Raw genomic sequence first — 20,935 nt, forward strand, 5'->3', positions numbered from 1 at the left:
AAGACGGAGCGTCCGCGTCCCAACACCTTCATGATCCGCTGCCTGCAGTGGACGAGCGTCATCGAGCGCACCTTCCATGTGGAGAGCCGTGAGGACAGGTGACCAATACGCCATCAACCACAACCAGTCACAACATTACAGACTTTGATTTGCATATTTTATCAGTTTTTACGTTAAAAAGTTTAATTGAAATATAAGCACAAAGGAAGATATTGTAAAGAATGTTGGTAATTAAACTGTTGCTGGCTCTTATTGGCTGTAGGGACGAGTGGATGTGTGCAATCCAGGCAGTGGCCAATGGGCTGAAGGAGCGTGAAGTGGACGAACCAATGGAGATCAAGTGCGTCAGTGACATCAGCGGTCTGGAGGACATGGAGGTTTCTCTGTCCAAGTCCAGCTCCAGAGCGGTCCGTGTCTCCGTATATCACGCTTTATCATGATGATGATGATGGTGATGATGATGAAGGTGTGTGCTTTCAGACGATGAATGACTTTGATTACCTGAAGCTGCTGGGTAAAGGCACGTTTGGGAAGGTTATTCTGGTGCGAGAGAAGGTCTCTGGGATGTACTACGCCATGAAGATCCTGCGCAAGGACGTCATCATCGCAAAGGTGACCAGAGGCTGTGACAAACACGCTGCGTGAACTCTGCTCTGGACTAAGCGTGGTGTGTGTGTGTGTGTGTGTGTGTGTGTTCAGGATGAAGTCGCACATACAGTCACAGAGAGTCGCGTCCTGCAGAACACCAGACACCCCTTCCTGACGGTCAGTCCCTGTCACGCATGTACATGACTATATTTCACCCACTCCTTCATTCTGACTCTATTTCACCCACTCCTTCATTCTGTCGTGTTTTGTGTTGCAGACCCTTAAATACGCCTTCCAGACTCCCGACCGGCTGTGTTTCGTGATGGAGTATGCTAACGGTGGAGAGGTTCGTGCAGGTTTGTCTCAGACGTGCAGCTTTGGCTGAAGTGTGTTGTTCTCACTCATCTTTCATCCATCCATCCGCAGCTCTTCTTCCATCTGTCCCGCGAGCGTTTGTTCTCCGAGGACAGAGCTCGCTTCTACAGCGCTGAGATCGTCTCCGCTCTCGACTATCTGCACTCGCAGAACGTGGTCTACAGGGACCTGAAGGTGATGCTCACTTTCTCAGCTCTTTTCAAATGTTACAGCGTTAGTTCAGCCCGAAATGTAAAGTGTGTGATTAATTCCTCCTGTGGTTGGCCAGCCGTCAGACCTCCGCTCATCTTCACACACAGATGAAGATATTAGTGTTGAAATCCGATGGCTCAGAAAGGCCTTCATTGACACCAATGTCATTTCCTCTCTCAAGACCCATAAAGGCACTAAAGACGTCGTTACAAAGCCCATCTCACTACAGCGGCTCGACAATCATTGATGAAGAGGCCAGAATAGAGTTAGTGCGCAAAAACACTAAATAACGACTTATATAGTGATGGCCGATTTCAGAACAAAGCTTCAACCGTTATGAGTCAGTGAATTGATTCATGATTCGAACGGTTATGAGTCAGTGAGTCGATTCATGATTCGAACCGTTATGAGTCAGTGAGTCGATTCATGATTCGAACCGTTATGAGTCAGTGAGTCGATTCATGATTCGAACCATTATGAGTCAGTGAGTCGATTCATGATTCGAAGCGTTATGAGTCAGTGAGTCGATTCATGATTCGGATCGTGTGTTGAACTGCTGAAATCACGTGACTCTGGCGATCCGAATCATGATATTTGCTTTTCCGTTATGCATCCGATGTGAAAGGTACTCTAAAGGCCTGTTTACACCAACAATGATAACTATTAGTATTGGTTGGTTGATTGATTGATTGATTGATTGATTGATTGATTTATGTTTTCTGTTGGGTCAGCTGGAGAACCTCATGCTGGATAAAGATGGACATATTAAAATCACAGACTTTGGCCTCTGTAAGGAAGGCATCACAGACGAGGCCACCATGAGGACGTTCTGCGGGACCCCAGAATACCTTGCACCGGAGGTAATGACCGGCTAGGGGCCCGCTGGGGGCCTAACAACAAGCTTTAAAGGGATAGTTCCCCATAAATGAGCCTGATGTTGATCTGCTGACCCCAGGGCATCCACATGTAGGTGTGTGTGTTTCTTCAGGAGAACACAGATGAAGATGTTTAACTCAACCGTTGCTGTGTGTCGGTCATATAATGATGTGAATGGGGAACAATTCCATGAGAGCAACAAATACATGCTTAGACAACACACACACACACACCCTGCTGCTGGTGACGACACATTAATATCTTAAGACACAAAACGATCAGTTTGTGTGAGAAATCGAGTCATATTTATATAATTATTTACCTCAAATACAACGCTATTTCCAACAGCCTGGAACTCGCTTCACTTCCGGGAAAGAAGGTCAATAATACACACGCTGAACGTGTAAAGACTTAACCTTCAGTATACAAGCTCTGGCGATCTTGACCTTCCTTACCGGAAGTGAAAGGCTCTTTGTGCATGTGGTCTAAGCATGTTTTTTTGTTGCTCTCATAGAGTTGTTCCCCATTCACATCATCATATGACCGACACACAGCAGCGGCTGAGTTAAACATCTTCATCTGTGTTCTCCTGAAGAAACACACACACCTACATGTGGATGCCCTGGGGTCAGCAGATCAACATCAGGCTCATTTATGGGGGAACCATCCCTTTAATTTAAGCTCTGTGTTGCTAGCGCTAGTGTTTATAGTGAGTGTGAATGCGTCAGGTGCTAGAGGATAATGATTACGGCCGCGCGGTGGACTGGTGGGGTCTGGGAGTCGTGATGTATGAGATGATGTGCGGACGGCTGCCGTTCTACAATCAGGACCATCAGCGGCTCTTCGAGCTCATCGTGATGGAGGAGATCCGCTTCCCCAAGAGCCTTTCACCTGAAGCCAAAGCACTGCTCAGCGGCCTGCTGAGGAAAGACCCCAAACAGAGGCCAGTCACACGCGCACACACACACACACACACACACAGACTTAAAGTCGCAATTCTGAGGGATAAAGTCGTAATTGGAAGGGGAAATTGAATAATGCTGCGCGTTTCAAGGCCTTTTCCACCCGTCTCAGCACACGTCTGTCAGCTGATGAAGTAATTGTGCTGTGATTGGCTGCAGGCTCGGAGGCGGTCCAGATGATGCGAGAGACGTGATGACGCACAGCTTCTTCAGCGGCGTTCAGTGGGAGGCGGTCCTGCAGAAGAAGGTGCTGAGTTCGTGAGTGTGTGCTGTAGAGACAGAGCGACACGCCTCATAATCTGAAGCCACGCCCACACCGGGCCAGAAAACAAACCAGCCGTCTCCATTGACTTCCTATTGCAGGAAGCGCCTCCTTATCATTTCAGACCTTTTACAAAAAATCTAACAATGTCTAAAAGCTGATATGTGATGAGGTGTTCAGAAAACAAGCTAAAGAACCCAGAAGTGTTGATAAGCTGCTGACCCAAAAACGAACGTTTAAGGACAGAAAAGTGGACACAGGCACTAGAGACAGAGCGGGACGTGTTATATTACTCTGAGAACGACGGCCACTGGAGGGGAACGTCATCAGAGACAGGAAATATAATATATAACACTGACATGTGGATATTTGACAACATGTGTACTGCACACGCAGACATACTGAGACATACTGAGTGTAACAACAACGACTAATGAGTTTAATGTCTCGGGGAATAATTAACTCAAAAGGGATTTAATATTCAATATTCATGAATTTATGAATATGATTTGCCAGTTGTTCATTACGTATTAAAATTTTCCGATAGGGAAAATTGTTTAATTAAATACAAGTAACCCTTTACGGAATTGCTTGAAATTATCCTACTAAGTTTGTCCTGCAAATTAGTTATAGACTTTTCAAATCAATTCTCAATAAAGGGATTACTGCTTTACGAGCGCATAAGAAACATTAACTTTACTGATCAGGATAAGTTCAATATTTCAAATGGTCATACAGTTTACTTTACTAACATAGTAGCATAAGCAGTTAGGTAACGTTCAGATCGCAAGTTTCATTGACTTCGTGTATGTGGCAGAATAACAGATTCAACTCATTAAATGTCTTTTGAAGGTTTAATAAACACAGACTAAAAATAACACTACAATTCACACAGAAAGTACATACTAAATATGCATCAAGAGAGTAGAAGTATAGATATTAACGAAAGAATACATAAAAGAGAATAATGAATAGACTGAAGTTAGAGAGAGATAAAAGAGAGAGAGAGAGACAAAGAGAGAGGGAGAGAGAGAGACAAAGAGAGTGGGGGAGGGTAAGAAACAGCTTTCCTTCAGTTCAACCAAATACGACCTTCACGGAGTTAATTTATCCCAACGGGAGAATAACACACCCTCTTTACAGCAGTAAGAATAAGAATACTTGCATTCTTTTTGGTTTCGTTTTGGCTTCTCGCTTGTGTGCGTATGTGTCTCTGCGTGTCTCTGCGTGTCTCTGCGTGTCCGGCGGTCCTTTCCGAGGTTGGGAGGGAAGCGGCTGTTTGCTTTAGCGATGCTTCGTGTTCTTGAAGATCGGATTGTAGAAGAGAAGATTTTTGGAAGAGATGAGGCCTGCTTGGAGGGCCTGCATTGGTGGCATGGCTTAAGTGCCAGCCCCCCCCCCCCGTGGGTGTTGGCTCAGCCAGAGAGAGAAGAGAGAGAGAGGGAGGGCATCCGAGCACCTCTTTTAAGGTCTGGGAGTAGTCCCACCCTCTGGGGTTAGACTTAACCAATGAGAGTGTTGGGATTTCCCGGCGGGAAATTCCTCAGCAGATTTTATTGCCCTTTGTTTGAAAGTTCGACTCAGTGGGTCTCTGAGTCTTCATACTATAATTAATGCAACAAACACACACTGCATTTTCTGAATAAGTGATATACATGGAAGTGTAAGTCGTGAAGTGAGCATTAATTTGATAGGAGACATGACATATATGAGGTTATCTGAACTAGTACTTTGTTAAGACACAGACAAAAAGATGCAAAATACCATACAGAAGAAACATTTTACAAAACAGTTATGTGTTTACATATAATGTCCTGGGGTGCATGTTCATCTATAGATGGTTTGTCTATAATTTGAGGCAAAAGCTCTGTGTCTTAAGCTCTTTGTGTCTGAAACTTCATGTGGCCAAATTCCTTTCGGGGCCATAAAAACACCTTATCAGATGGTTTCCAGGGTGACTGAAGAATCTCCCTCTGTTGTGTTGGGGGAAGGTCTGCCATCAGCACAACTTTCAAAGCATATTTGTTAAATGTAACTGGCGATTGTGTGTTTGATTCGCCTGAGTCGCTACATAATCCCCCCTTTCGCTAGTTGTTGTCCCTCCTATGGACAACAACGAGCGATATCAAAAGTTCAGGAAGATCAGACACACCATAGCCATGTTAGGCTCCAGTTGTTTGTGTCTCCTGAAGTGATGTTCGTTCCACGGCAGATAAGGCAGACAGTAGCCAGTTCAGGTCTCTGTGCTTGTGCAGCAGGTGTCGAGGCAGCAGGTGCCCTGACGGTGCGTCACCTGTCATCCAGAAGTCCGTTTGTGTGGTGCAGGTGTGCTGTGGGCTTTCTGCAGCCCTGGGTGGAACCATGTTCCTCGCAATGGCAAGTCAGTCCTTTAGGTCTCCTGCCTAGGAAGATGGACTGTGCATCTTGACACTTTTATGTCCTATGCTGACTAGGAACTTTTCAGAGGGTGCCTCGCATTGTGGCCAGGCCGGGTGCCTTCTGGTGATCCACTTTGGTTTCTCTGTTTCAAAGTTCAAAGTCATTGGGGTTTTGAGAATCCCTTCAGAGGCGGCCTTGTGTTCGTTTAAGGCCTTCTTTCTCAAATCACATGCATGACATAGTGTGGGGCTTGGCAGTATTGCCTACAAGGTGACTAACTGGTGTTGGAGGAGAAGGTTCTTGAAGCTGGTGTAAGGTTAGGCAGAGGGCTTGGGCTCCTCCCCCCCTTTGCGTTTGTGTGCAGGGCTGGAGGAGCTTGCGCTGCTGATGTGAAGTTCAGGAGAGTACATCTTTCTTTTGAGGATTCATTCGCAGTTGGTGATCAGCAGTCCAGGTTGCTCTCTCAGTGCGATGCCCGAGGTTGGACCCGGTGTGATGATGTCTGGTGGTGGCTGGCCTCTGATTGTCTGGAGGCACAGGAGCATGATCACGGCCGCGTTTCTTAGGCATTTCCAGATCTGTTGCATGGCCTCAGTAGTGAAGTGGATGCCTCTGTCTGAGTTGATTCTCAGTGGCAATCTTGACAGGAAAAAGATGTGATTCATCAGGTGGTATGCCGTGGTCTGGGCGGTGTCATTGGGTGCTGGTTGACACTCCACCCACTTGGTAAACTGGCACACCACTGTGAGAAAGTACTTTTTGCCTTTTGTGGACCTGGGCAGGGGTTCTACCCGGTCGATTTGTAGGTTTGACCATGGGAACGTGGTCCCTCTGTGTTGCAGTGGGGCTCTGTGGCTCGGGTTTGCTGGTTGGAACTGGCAGCGAACTAGCCATTCTCTAACATACTCTGCCGCATCTTGATGCATCCCAGGCCCATATGCCACCTGTTTCAGTCTGTCATACGTGGCTCTGGTGCCGTGGTGTCCAGCACATGGTGTGTTGTGGGCGTACATTAGCATCACCCCCCTTTGCGACCGTGGCATCACAAGCCGTGGCGCTGTGTTGCCATCGGGTGCAAACCAGAGAATGGTGTCCAGAATACGCATCATGTGTCTGGAGTTATGTAGATGTCTGTGGCTATAGTCATCAATGAGCTCATAGTCAGTGATAGGGTGGTTGGAGGGGTCTGAGAGGTGGTCAAGAATTGTCTTTATTGCAGTGTCAGAGGCTTGCATATCCGCAATATCGTTTTGTGAAAACTGCGGCGTTAGCGATAGCAGCTGCAAGGGAGGCATTGTAGCCGGTGTCGATCGCTTGCTGTTAGTTAGCACTGCAACAATGGGGCTGGATGTGGGGTTTGGGGGTGTCCACATGTCGCCGTGTGGTGTGTTTTTACAGATTGCATCGCACAGTGAGAGACTTTTGGTTGAGTTGTCTGCCCACAGTGCAGGGATACTGTTCGTTGTGATAATGTCATTCAGCTGTAGGTCATTCATGACCTGGGGGCAGAAGGTATCAGAGTCTTTGGATAGCTGAAATGTGCAAAGTAGCGAACTTGAACTTGGCTTTGGGGCTGAGGCTGTGTTGTCACAGTGTGCTGCAGGGGGTCCCATGGCCTTTGTGACATGGCAGTCTGGCTCTGTGGGAGTTCCCGTGACCTCTGTGACTTGACAGTCTTGCTCAGACGATGTGTGTGTCTGAAGGGGCAGAGGGTCACGCACTTGAGCCCAGACTTTCAGCTGTTTGAAGTCCAGTACGGGTTCGAAGCGGTCCAGCAGGTCTTTTCCGATGAGAAACGGATAAGTGTTCATAGGGGAGTGTAGTACGTTCGATAATGGAAGGAAGGAAGAGGACACGGGGGTCGGCTGGACGGTTGATACTTTCTTTATTTATAACTCAAAACTTGTAATAAACTTCACAACACACACTGCGGTGTGGATTCTCATAGACGCTCGATTACTTCCGGGTCGGCACTTCCGGCTTCCGGTAACTCAGTCTCTGTGCGCTCGTATCAACCGTCCGATCTCTCTCTCCTTGATCTCCGGTTCCACCGAGGTTTTATTCCCTCTCCGCGCTCATTACTAGAACAAGAGACAGGTGTTATTAATCTGCTTCCAATCCACTCACTTACCGCTTGTCCCGCGGCTCTCTCTCCCGCTGCAGACCTCGCTGAACCACGCCCCCCTTGCCACATACCCCCACCGCCCGACTCAGGCCGGGGAGCCGTCCGGCCTGCAGCCCCCCCCCCCCCATTTCTGGAGAGGAAATCGGCCACAGCCATCTGAGCACCCGGCCTGTGGACCACCTGGAAGTTAAAAGGCTGAAGAGCTAGATACCAACGGGTGATCCGCGCGTTGGTATCCTTCATGCGGTGGAGCCATTGGAGAGGAGCGTGGTCCGAACAGAGGGTGAACTCCCGCCCCAGAAGGTAGTAGCGGCGGTCTTATCAATTTGGGGACGCACCTGCCCATGACCCAAGTGGAAGCCCAGATACCTTACCTCCACCCGCCCAATTGCACACTTCTTCGGATTGGCCGTGAGCCCCGCTCCCCTCAGCGACCTCAGGACCGCCCTGACATGCTGCATATGCCGCTGCCAATCGTGACTGTAAATCACGATATCGTCCAGGTAGGCAGCAGCATATGCGGCATGGGGCCGTAAAATCCGGTCCATGAGGCGCTGAAAGGTAGCGGGTGCCCCGAACAAACCGAAGGGAAGCGTGACGAATTGGTGCAATCCAAACGGCGTGGTGAAAGCTGTCTTTTCTTTGGACAATGGAGACAAGGGGATCTGCCAATAGCCCTTCGTTAAGTCCAATGTCGAATAAAATCGAGCCGTGCCTAGCCGATCAAGCAACTCGTCAACCCGCGGCATTGGATACGCGTCGAATTTCGACACTGCGTTCACCTTGCGGTAGTCCACACAGAACCTGACCGAGCCGTCGGTCTTAGGGACTAAAACGATCGGGCTCGCCCAGTCACTGTTGGACTCCTCTATTACTCCCATATCGAGCATTGCCCCTAATTCTTCCTGAACTACCTTTTTCTTGTGTTCAGGTAAGCGATACGGCCGGCTGCGAACTACCACGCCCGGCTCGGTCTCGATATGGTGCTGAATTAAGTTGGTACGTCCCGGTAGGGGCGAAAACACGTCGGCGAACTCCGCCTGTAGCTTTGAGAGATCAGTGAGTTGGGACGGCGAGAGGTGATCTCCCCCAGGGGCCAGTGCGACCGATTGTGCTTTGATGCTCGCCTCTGGCCCGAGATCATCCTCTCCCCCGATCACCGTCGCCAACAACACTGATTCCACCTCATTCCATTTCTTAAGGAGATTGAGGTGGTATATTTGACGTGCCCCGTTCCTATCGGAGCGTATCACTTCATAATCGAGGTCTCCAACCTGTCGTGCGACCTCAAACGGCCCCTGCCACTTCGACATTAATTTAGAGCTCGATGTAGGGAGTAATACGAGCACTTTCTCTCCCGGTGTGAATTTGCGTAGTCTCGTACCCCTGTTATACGACCGGCTTTGGCGGTCCTGGGCTTGCAACAAATTCTCCCTAGATAGCCGCCCCAAGGTGTGGAGTTTTGTTCGCAAGTCCAGCACATATTGAATTTCGTTCTTGGCCAAAGAAGGTCCCTCCTCCCAAGTTTCTCGTAGGACATCCAGCACCCCCCGGGGCTGTCGTCCGTAGAGAAGCTCGAAGGGGGAAAACCCCGTGGAGGCTTGCGGGACCTCTCGCACAGCGAATAAGAGGGGTTCTAACCACCGATCCCAATTTTTGGCGTCTTCCTGTACGAATTTACGGATCATGGATTTAAGAGTGCGATTAAATCGTTCGACCAAGCCGTCTGTTTGTGGGTGATAGACGCTTGTTCGAATGGATTTAATGCCCAATAATCCGTACAATTCGCTTAACGTGCGTGACATAAACGCCGTGCCTTGATCAGTGAGGATTTCCTTCGGAATCCCCACTCGGGAGATTAACCGAAACAGTGCGTCCGCAACACTCTTCGCAGAGATGTTGCGGAGAGCCACTGCTTCTGGATATCGTGTTGCGTAGTCCACGATAACTAGCGCAAAACGATGTCCGCGTGCGGATCGCTCTAATGGCCCGATGAGGTCCATCGCAATTCTTTCGAAGGGGACCTGCATTAATGGTAGGGGGCGCAATGGCGCTTTTGGAGCGGCCAGTGGGTTTACCAACTGACATTCCGGACAAGACGCGCACCACCTGCGCACATTGTCATGAATGCCTGGCCAAAAAAATCGGGTCATTAAACGATTCAGTGTGGCCGCCTGTCCCAGGTGGCCCGCCATCGGGTTAGAGTGAGCCGCCTGGAAAAGCATTTCCCGGCGGCTCTTCGGTACTAACAACTGGGTTGTATCCACTTTTGTTTGAGCGTCTTGGGTCACTCGGTACAACCTATCCTTAATTATGGCAAAATAAGGATACGTGACGGGCAAGGCGGGTTGGAGGGACTGACCGTCGATAGTGCGGACCTGTTGGAAAGCATGTTTTAGAGTCTCATCTTGGGACTGCTCCAGAGGGAAGTCATCGCGGTCCGAGAGAATCAGTCTCTCGACCCCGCTCGCTTCCTCTGAAGCGGTTCCCGAGGGCCCCGCATCAGTCTCGCCAACCTGCACTCGCACCGCCCCGTTCCTAGCCTTGTTCTCCCAAGCGGCATCCGCGCATAACGACCCCAATAATGCCGGAAAGGCGGGCCAATTTGTCCCCAGAATTAGCGGATGCCGGAGGTGGGGACTAACCGCCACCTCAACACTATGCTTTTCTCCCCTAAACTGTATCGTGACTGGGACAACCGGATATTCCACCACATCCCCGTGCACACACCGCACCTTAACCATGCGGCTTGTATCCAATGCCCCCGGTTGCATCAGGCTTTGATGGATCGAGGTTTGGTTACAGCCGGAATCCACCAAGGCCTGATATGTACCCCCCTTGATACTCACAGGAATTTGGTACTCTCCTGCTTGATCAGGGGTGGTCCGCTGGAAGTCCGGGACCCGGATCATTGTCCCGATGTCCATCATCGGACATCGGTCCACAAAATGGTCCGGGTCGCCGCACCGCCAGCAGGCCAGCCCAGGCCTGCCCGCCGCCCCTGCGGCGGGGAGTGGATTGGAAAATGAGCGCGGAGGGGGGGTGGAACCGGAACCGTTATCCCCGCCCGACCCCAGCAGCCCCGCCCCCCTGGGCGGGGCCCTCGAACTCCCGTATTGCCCTGGGCCCATTCCACCCTGTCCTCTGGGGGGAATACGAGGGGGCCCTGGAGGGCGGGACCTAGGGAGAGGGACAGGGCGAGAAGGAGAGACAGAGGGAGGAGAGAGAGAGGGAGAAGTTAGTAGGGGCTCGCCGACCCCCGGGCACGCCACCAGATGGTCCTCCGCCAGGTTGATGGCCGTCGTCAGCGACGTGGGCCGGTGGCACTGGACCCACTCGGCGGTCTTCCTGGGGAGCCGAGCGATGAACTGCTCCAGTACCACCAGATCGACGATGTGGTCCACGTCGCTTCCACCGGCCAATAGCCATTTGCGGCACTCGTCCCGGAGCTGTTGGGCCATCGCGAAGGGCCGACCGGCCTCACCCCACGCCAGCGAGCGGAACCGCTGTCGATGCTGCTCGGGGGTCCGGCCGACCCGCTGGATGATGGCCCTCTTTAGGTCTTCATAATCCAGGAGGTTCGCCACCGGCAGTTGTTGAGCGGCCGCCTGGGCTTCTCCCGTGAGCAGTGGTATGAGGCGCACCGGCCACTGTGCCCGGGGCCACCCGCAGGCCTCCGCTGCCTTCTGGAACAGTTCGATGAAGGCCTCGGGATCGTCCTGTGGCCCCATCTTATGTAGGGGCACGTGGACCGGTGCGCTGGCGAGCCCGGCGGCTTCGGTGCGAACCTCCCGGGCTGTCCAGCTCCGGAACCTCTCGCGGTCCTCTTGCTGGCCGCGGACGATGGCCTCGAAACGGCGCTCCTGGTCCGCCCGCAGGTCCAGCATGGACTGATGTTGTTCCTGGTGGAGGGCCGCGAGAGCGGTGATGATGTCCGCAAACGGCGTGGCGGAGGGCGTTGGTGTTGTCATGGCGGCGGCGCGGTCCTACTTCCTTCCCGGGTTTCGGCACCACTGTAGTACGTTCGATAATGGAAGGAAGGAAGAGGACACGGGGGTCGGCTGGACGGTTGATACTTTCTTTATTTATAACTCAAAACTTGTAATAAACTTCACAACACACACTGCGGTGTGGATTCTCATAGACGCTCGATTACTTCCGGGTCGGCACTTCCGGCTTCCGGTAACTCAGTCTCTGTGCGCTCGTATCAACCGTCCGATCTCTCTCTCCTTGATCTCCGGTTCCACCGAGGTTTTATTCCCTCTCCGCGCTCATTACTAGAACAAGAGACAGGTGTTATTAATCTGCTTCCAATCCACTCACTTACCGCTTGTCCCGCGGCTCTCTCTCCCGCTGCAGACCTCGCTGAACCACGCCCCCCTTGCCACAGGGAGATATAGACTGGGTGTATCAGCCTCATAGGTCCAATTGTCAGGTGGATGGAAGCTACGTGCTTGAGCTGGATGTCGTTTTGGCTATACGACTGCACATTTAGCTTACAAGTGTGAAGGTTAAAGGTGCGATTTTTCCTCTGTGCTTCAAATCTGAGTCTTTCAAACAGTTGGGCGGATATAAGCGTGAGGTCAGAGCCAGTGTCAACTAGGGCTTCGAGCTTAAATTCCCTTTCCATAGTGATAGTCAGATAGAGTTTTCGAGCCATCCCCTTCTCGATTAGGTTTCCCAGGAGTCTTGGTGTGGGGACCTGTGTGTTGCTTGATAAGCCGTCTGGATATGTGTCAAGTGTCTCACTATGCGTGCAAACAATCAAAGCAGCGCTTTCTGGTACGCTGGGCTGTCCCATGATGCTGTCTTGATTAGAGGCTGTTGCTGTCAGCTGTCGTGAGTGTGTGCTGCTGACGTGTGGGGGTGCAACAGTTAGTACACTAGTCCGTGGTTGGGGAACAGTGTTCAGGGTGGATGATTCAGTTGCAGGAAGGGCGGGAAGGTTGATTTCAGGTATCATGTCTAGTCGTGCTGTACCTGGTCCGTCCTTCTTGTCTTCCTTGTGAGGTTTCTGTCGGAGGAGCTCTTTCAGGATCTTTATGAGCTCTGTAACTTCAGAAGCAGCTACACTTTCTTTGCCAGACGTGGGTTCAGGTCTGGGCCTACCATTGTCCCGTCGAGAGTGGCCTCTTCGCTGGCTTTCTGGGCGAGGCGGGTCCCAGGATCCTTCAGAGCGATCGCTCTGGTACCGTGGACGGTCGCCATTATGACCACGCTGCCCTCTGCTGGCTTGGAGTGGTTTGGGCTCTCTGTTGACGGGTCGGTACCTATGGTTCTGTTTGGCGCCCTCTAGGGTTAGCTCTGGGTGGTGCACAGAGACAGGGCAGATGGTGGGCTGTTTTACAGTCTTTTCAGAAATGGTTTTCTGTTTGACGTAAGCTTTGTGAGCCAAGTCTCTTAACTGTTGCGTGCCCATGCTGCGCGGGCACGCCAACACCCCCAGGTGGTAACTGATGGTAGGGTGCAGGTTTCGGAGGAAAAGAGTTTTGAAGTTGATGTCCTCCTCCATGCCTGGGTCGTTACGTGCCCCGAAGTAGGCACGTCGCAGTCTGTTATAAAAGTTCTGTGAGGTCTCACGTCGAGCTTGCTTGAGGTCCATGGCAGTGATGAACCCCTGGTCTGACTCGGGGTCGGAGTACTCACGAATTAGAGCTTGTCGTAGATGCCAGTAGTCCGCTTTGATGGCCTCTGGTTGTCGATCCAGAAAGCTGCGTACGTCACGATTAGACGTGGCCCTGAGCAGGTACAGTCTGTCCCAGTTGTTTGCGTGGGCGACAGTTTGCAAATAAAAGTCTATGTCTTTTAAGTATGCGTGGACGTCGTGTCCTCCTGCCGGGTCTGGGCTGAAGGTAGGAATATTTCTGGCCAGCTTGTCGAGGTTCTTTGAAGCTTCGTGGCTGTTGACCTTGACTTCCTGGAAGGGCGTCCTTTCCTTTGCTGCTGACGGGGATTCGTGGAGACTGGCGGGTGCTCTTTTAAACAGGGGGCTGTCATTCCCCTTCGTAGCTCTTGCTTCGTGGCTAAAATGTGCGGAGTAACTGGTCAGGGGAAACTGTGTGTTGTGTGTTTCCCCCTTCCGGTAACGTTGCACTATATATGATTGTCTCAGTTCTCTTTGCACCATGTCAAGTTCATTTTTGAGCTCGTGTCTTTGCTGGATGAGCTCGTCGATCTCGGCTTGTGCCGACTGCAAATGTTTTGCATAGACTTTAGCTTTAATGTCTCTGTCTTTAAGTTCATCAGTGGCTCTCTCCAGGAGGGATTCGCCACGCCGAAGCTTTTCGTCGAGTTGTTTCCTGGCGTCTTTCTCTGACTGTATTCGTCGGTCGGTGTCACGACGGAGCTCCTTCAGGGTCTTTTGAAGTCTTTCTATTTCTTTTCTTTGTTCTTTGTCTGTTTCGTCGTCTTTCTCTGTGTCTAGAAGCTGATCTAGACGAAGCTGGGTGAGGGCTTGGTCTCTCCGGGCCTCCTTGGCTTGAAGCTTTAGCGTTGCTGCCTCCTGTTCCAGGTTGTCGTAGCTCTTTTCGCTTAGACGTGCCTGTGCGATGAGGACGTGGGCGAGGCTTCCGAGGATCTTGGCCACTTCCTTGTTGGAGTAGCTGTGCGTGGGGTCGTGTGTCATCAGCTGGTCTAGCTCGGTGTCCAGTTGTTCCTGGTTCAGCTGTCCCAGACTTCCTTGACTGGTGGCCGTTAGCGCTTCCAGCCATGTCGTTAGGCGGTCCCACGGGACGGCAGGGCTGGGGGCACGGGACATTACTGCGGACGAAAGAAACACAGCACACACACACACACAGAGAGAGAGCCAATGCAAGCTTGTTCTAAGCTAATGAGCTATCGTACGGATAGCTGGGAATTTTGGCTAACTGATCTAGACAGTTAGATAATTAGACAATTCAGACAATTAGGTGGGCGGTAGCCCTGGGGGGTCACTTGGTGAACTGCTGCTCGGTCGTCCCGGGACTATCTAATTCTCCTTGGGGTCTCTTGGTGAACTGAAAGAAACACAATCGTGATAGTCCAACAGTGAGGATAGGAAAGAGCACAGTGGAAACAAACACAAGATGAATTGGTCTGTAATGAAAGGAATGTCAGCGTGCGCGCCGGGAGTGTTAGGGAAAATTAATAGGCTTAATGCTCAAGATATACTAAAATTCGGCTTGTACTATGGGTTATCCCATTTAGCTCATCCGGGGTGGATTGAGGTCGCTTAAGTGGAAGATTAAATATCAAGAGCAATTTAGAAAAAGGCAAAAGTTTCTGTCAAGTAATGATAAAACAAAAGCACTTTTGATACTGTTTGTAATTACCAGACTGAGCTTTATTCCCAATGGGAGGGGAAAAGAAAACTTTTGCAGAGAGAAATAAAATAAAAATAAAAAGAAAAAGAAAAATTTAATAAAAGAAAAAAAATTAATTAAAATTAAAAATTAAAATTAAAAATTAAAATAAAATTATAAATAAAATAAAATAAAATAAAATAAAAGAATTAGAAGCTCAACTTAATTCAAATTAAATTCAAAGCAAGTTTAAATGAAATTTAAATAAGCCTGTAAGGAAAATCAAATAAAAGAAAGCCAATCAAAAATCTTATCCTATAACGATTAATCTCTAAGTGGGAGTTATCCAAATAAAAGAATTAATCAGGAAGGGCGTAGGGATTTAGTGTTGCGCTGACTTAACAGGGTATAGCCACACGGTGGCGTCCTTCCTTCCAATTTGACTGTCTGTGACTTAAACCTAATTTCACTTTGAGTTAGAGGAAGTTATATTTCTTTTTAAACTTCAAATTCGAATAAGGGTGTTTAATCAGCGAGAAAGGAGACTTGGTTGTTGCTAGAAAAATTGTATAAATGAAACTGTGTACAACAGTAAGCAATAAACAATTTATAGGCTCAAACTTATTTTGTTAAGGCAGAATCAAATAACGGAGAGTGAAACTATCCGAATTTATCCACACGATGGCGCTATTGCGCCCGCCCTAGACTAGAGTTAGTTGGGCGGAAATGCTCACCAGATGGCTTTGTCTGGTTCTAGAGTCGCCCTCTGGCGGTTTGCAAGCGGCGTTGCAATTCTTGAGTCGCCCTCTGGCGGTTTGCAAGCGGCGTTGCAATTCTTGAGTCGCCCTCTGGCGGTTTGCAAGCGGCGTTGCAATTTCTGAGTCGCCCTGGCGTTTCGCACTTTACTGGCTTTTGCAGATCATTTACAAATGACTGGTGCTCTAGATGCACGAGTAACAAAACGGTTGAAAGCAGGAATTTTCCGTCTGCCTATTCACGCATTTTACATGGACTCCAATAGACATTTATCAATATGGCTGACGGTTTTCAGCATCTCTGATTCAAATGTTTTAGGTCTCAGGTCTTTGGTTAGCTAAGCCAGACTTAAACCAGGAGTTATCGTTTATCTTAACGATATAATAATTATTCTGAGGCCCCTTATATTGTACAGGAGAGTCTCGTCCTGTCCCAATCTTCCGCAATGATAGAACTTTCCGTAGTTCAGATCAAGCGGGATAACGCAACGTACGTGTCTACAGACAACATCAAAATCTCATTATTTTGATGGAACACATAATATATTGCTCGAGTCAAATGTATGGGTTTCCTACAATACATTTGTTAGGAAATCACGCGGATAAACCCTATTGCGCCTACGGCCTGCAGAGTTTTTCGGAGATCACGTGGATTTTCGTACCGTTCATATTTTTATTAATATAATCCGGCTACTTCAACATTTCTCAGCATCTGTTTATGCTTGGGTTCGCTTTGCGCGTACCCTCACAATTCTCCAAACAACAACAAAACAAAAACGAAACAAAAACGCGCGTGCAGGTTATTAATACTCCAAAAATACACAATGAATAGAATATGAATATCATTCACACATACACAAACGTTTGAAACTTGCCCGCATTCTCCACCAAATACATGTAACAACAACGACTAATGAGTTTAATGTCTCGGGGAATAATTAACTCAAAAGGGATTTAATATTCAATATTCATGAATTTATGAATATGATTTGCCAGTTGTTCATTACGTATTAAAATTTTCCGATAGGGAAAATTGTTTAATTAAATACAAGTAACCCTTTACGGAATTGCTTGAAATTATCCTACTAAGTTTGTCCTGCAAATTAGTTATAGACTTTTCAAATCAATTCTCAATAATGGATTACTGCTTTACGAGCGCATAAGAAACATTAACTTTACTGATCAGGATAAGTTCAATATTTCAAATGGTCATACAGTTTACTTTACTAACATAGTAGCATAAGCAGTTAGGTAACGTTCAGATCGCAAGTTTCATTGACTTCGTGTATGTGGCAGAATAACAGATTCAACTCATTAAATGTCTTTTGAAGGTTTAATAAACACAGACTAAAAATAACACTACAATTCACACAGAAAGTACATACTAAATATGCATCAAGAGAGTAGAAGTATAGATATTAACGAAAGAATACATAAAAGAGAATAATGAATAGACTGAAGTTAGAGAGAGATAAAAGAGAGAGAGAGAGACAAAGAGAGAGGGAGAGAGAGAGACAAAGAGAGTGGGGGAGGGTAAGAAACAGCTTTCCTTCAGTTCAACCAAATACGACCTTCACGGAGTTAATTTATCCCAACGGGAGAATAACACACCCTCTTTACAGCAGTAAGAATAAGAATACTTGCATTCTTTTTGGTTTCGTTTTGGCTTCTCGCTTGTGTGCGTATGTGTCTCTGCGTGTCTCTGCGTGTCTCTGCGTGTCCGGCGGTCCTTTCCGAGGTTGGGAGGGAAGCGGCTGTTTGCTTTAGCGATGCTTCGTGTTCTTGAAGATCGGATTGTAGAAGAGAAGATTTTTGGAAGAGATGAGGCCTGCTTGGAGGGCCTGCATTGGTGGCATGGCTTAAGTGCCAGCCCCCCCCCCCCCGTGGGTGTTGGCTCAGCCAGAGAGAGAAGAGAGAGAGAGGGAGGGCATCCGAGCACCTCTTTTAAGGTCTGGGAGTAGTCCCACCCTCCAGGGTTAGACTTAACCAATGAGAGTGTTGGGATTTCCCGGCGGGAAATTCCTCAGCAGATTTTATTGCCCTTTGTTTGAAAGTTCGACTCAGTGGGTCTCTGAGTCTTCATACTATAATTAATGCAACAAACACACACTGCATTTTCTGAATAAGTGATATACATGGAAGTGTAAGTCGTGAAGTGAGCATTAATTTGATAGGAGACATGACATATATGAGGTTATCTGAACTAGTACTTTGTTAAGACACAGACAAAAAGATGCAAAATACCATACAGAAGAAACATTTTACAAAACAGTTATGTGTTTACATATAATGTCCTGGGGTGCATGTTCATCTATAGATGGTTTGTCTATAATTTGAGGCAAAAGCTCTGTGTCTTAAGCTCTTTGTGTCTGAAACTTCATGTGGCCAAATTCCTTTCGGGGCCATAAAAACACCTTATCAGATGGTTTCCAGGGTGACTGAAGAATCTCCCTCTGTTGTGTTGGGGGAAGGTCTGCCATCAGCACAACTTTCAAAGCATATTTGTTAAATGTAACTGGCGATTGTGTGTTTGATTCGCCTGAGTCGCTACATGAGGGTCCCCAAACTGAGCCATTCTTCTGCTGAAGCTTCACGTCTTATTGCCCGTGTCCACTTTTTCTCCTTAAACTCTTGTTTTAAGGTCGACAGTTTATAAAAACATAGTTCTGTGTTTTTTAGCTTGTTTGCTTCACACCTCGTCACACATCAGCTTTTAGACATTGTTCTGTTGTTTGTTAGAAAAGACGAGGCGACCGCTTCACGCAATACAAAGTCAATGGAGAGCGTTGGATTGTTTTCCCCCCGGTGTGGGCGTGGCCTAAATACGCTCTGTCTCTATAGGGTCAGTCCAGATTCTCACGCTCTCGTCTGATTGGTCCACAGCTGGAGCCGCCCTTTAAACCCCAGGTGACCTCAGAGATGGACACGCGGTACTTCGACGACGAGTTCACGGCGCAGAGCATCACCGTCACTCCTCCAGACAAGCGTGAGTCTGAACGTGCGCTGAAAACAACACTCTTCTTACTTAGTAATTTCGTTTCGTTTCTAGTCTAAAGGTCTAACAATTCTTAAAGGGTTAGTTCAGCCATCGCGTGTCAAACAGCCGGATCGCGTGTCAAACTGCTGAAATCACGAGTCATTGGTGATCCGAATCATGAATCGATTCACTGACTCATAACCGTTTGAATCTTTATTTGAGGATTGAACACAAACGCGGAAGAGAAGCCAATGCTGAATAAAGTCGTAGTTTTTGTTATTTTTGGACCCAAATGTATTTTGGATGCTTCAAGAGACTCTAATTAACCCACTGATGTCTCATATGGACTACTGTGATGATGTTTTTATTCCCTTTCTGGACATGGACAGTATAGTGTGCATACACTTGCATACGCTCTCGGACTAAATATAAAATATCTTAAACTGTGTGTGAAGATGAGCGGAGGTCTTACGGGTGTGGAGCGACATTAGGGAGAGGAGTTAATGACAGACATTACATTTTTGGGTGAACTAACCCTTTAAGAATTGTTAGACCTTTAGACTAGAAACGAGACGAAATTACTAAGTAAGAAGAGTGTTTTTTGCAGTGTGTGTGTGTGTGTGTGTGTGTGTGTGTGTGTGTCTGCATCACGTTCTGCTGTCGTTTCTTCAGGCTGTCGCGGTGTGGAGGAGGCGGAGCCATCGTGCGCTCACTTCCCTCAGTTCTCTTACTCCGCCAGCATACGGGAGTGACTCCTCCTCCATCCCATAATGCATCAGGACTCATGCAGTGTCAGATGACCGGACTGACTTCCACCTGCGTATGAATGTATTGATCAGAAAGTGAAGTCATTATGATCTTGTTGATTATGTGTCTGGATCAGACATTAAAGCCATTCAGCCGCTCGGAGTGTGTTTGACTCTCAGCGATTCATTCTGTGTGTTTCTGCTGATCTTCACTTTACACACACACACACACATTACCCCTAAACCTACCCATCTCACACACACACACACAGCCCCTAAACCTACCCATCACACACACACACACAGCCCCTAAACCTACCCATCACACACACACATTACCCCTAAACCTACCCATCTCACACACACACACACAGCCCCTAAACCTACCCATCACACACACACACACAGCCCCTAAACCTACCCATCACACACACACACACACACATACACACACACACACACTGCCCCTAAACCTACCCATCACACACACACACACACACACACACACACACAACCCCTAAACCTACCCATCACACACACACACACACACACATACACACACACATACACAGCCCCTAAACCTACCCATCACACACACACACACACACACACACACACACACACACACATACACAGCCCCTAAACCTACCCATCACACACACACACACACACATACACACACACACACACTGCCCCTAAACCTACCCATCACACACACACACACACATACACACACACATACACAGCCCCTAAACCTACCCATCACACACACACACACACACACACACACACATACACAGCCCCTAAACCTACCCATCACACACACACACATACACAGCCCCTAAACCTACCCATCACACACACACACACACACACACACACACACACACACACTGCCCCTAAACCTACCCATCACAGGACACATTCTGCATTTTTACTTTCTCATAAAAACTCCTCCTGTGTGATTTATAAGCCTTTTGTAAAGTGGGGCCATGGGTAATGTCCTCATATTTCACAAAAACAAGCACACACACACACACACACAATTTGTGTTTGTACAAACCCTGACAGATCTGGGGTATTTATGCGATGGAACTGCGGGAACTTGCAAAAACTGCAGTTTGATGAAACGAAGAAGAAAAGTGATTCCCCAACACCCTGTTCTCACTAGGGTCCTATAGGGTCCCTTTCTCATTACTCCCTATGATACGCAAACACTGCAGCACAGAAAGAGCTGGGATACACACACACACACACACACACACTTGCAAAACATTCACCAGTCAAGCAAGATCTGCAACTTTACAAGGGGATTATGCTACAACTTCTGTAAAAATGAACAAATAAAATATACAAATAATATCAGGTGTGCTTCCTGTTTCTCAGTCTCTACGGTAACGGACATTAACACACACTGC

The 20,935-nt window shown here is 48.3% G+C and overlaps 1 protein-coding gene across 4 annotated transcripts in view; it reads left to right on the plus strand.

Moving 5' to 3' along the window:
* Positions 1-19,680, plus strand: part of akt2l (v-akt murine thymoma viral oncogene homolog 2, like) — a 34,259-nt gene extending 14,579 nt beyond the window's left edge. For all 4 annotated transcript variants that reach the window (XM_067432705.1, XM_067432706.1, XM_067432704.1 and 1 more), the window contains 11 exons: positions 1-98; positions 263-407; positions 481-612; positions 700-765; positions 866-934; positions 1,015-1,137; positions 1,887-2,015; positions 2,760-2,974; positions 3,153-3,240; positions 18,678-18,780; positions 19,444-19,680. The exon at positions 1-98 is cut by the window's left edge and continues 14 nt beyond it. In XM_067432705.1, coding sequence (XP_067288806.1) covers positions 1-98; positions 263-407; positions 481-612; positions 700-765; positions 866-934; positions 1,015-1,137; positions 1,887-2,015; positions 2,760-2,974; positions 3,153-3,240; positions 18,678-18,780; positions 19,444-19,523 — 1,248 coding nt within the window. In that variant the 3' untranslated portion in view covers positions 19,524-19,680. The remainder of the gene's footprint in view (positions 99-262; positions 408-480; positions 613-699; positions 766-865; positions 935-1,014; positions 1,138-1,886; positions 2,016-2,759; positions 2,975-3,152; positions 3,241-18,677; positions 18,781-19,443) is intronic.
* Positions 19,681-20,935: the final 1,255 nt, after the last annotated feature.

The sequence above is a fragment of the Pseudorasbora parva genome, chromosome 23 (genome assembly GCF_024679245.1).
Source record: "Pseudorasbora parva isolate DD20220531a chromosome 23, ASM2467924v1, whole genome shotgun sequence".
NCBI lineage: Eukaryota > Metazoa > Chordata > Actinopteri > Cypriniformes > Gobionidae > Pseudorasbora > Pseudorasbora parva.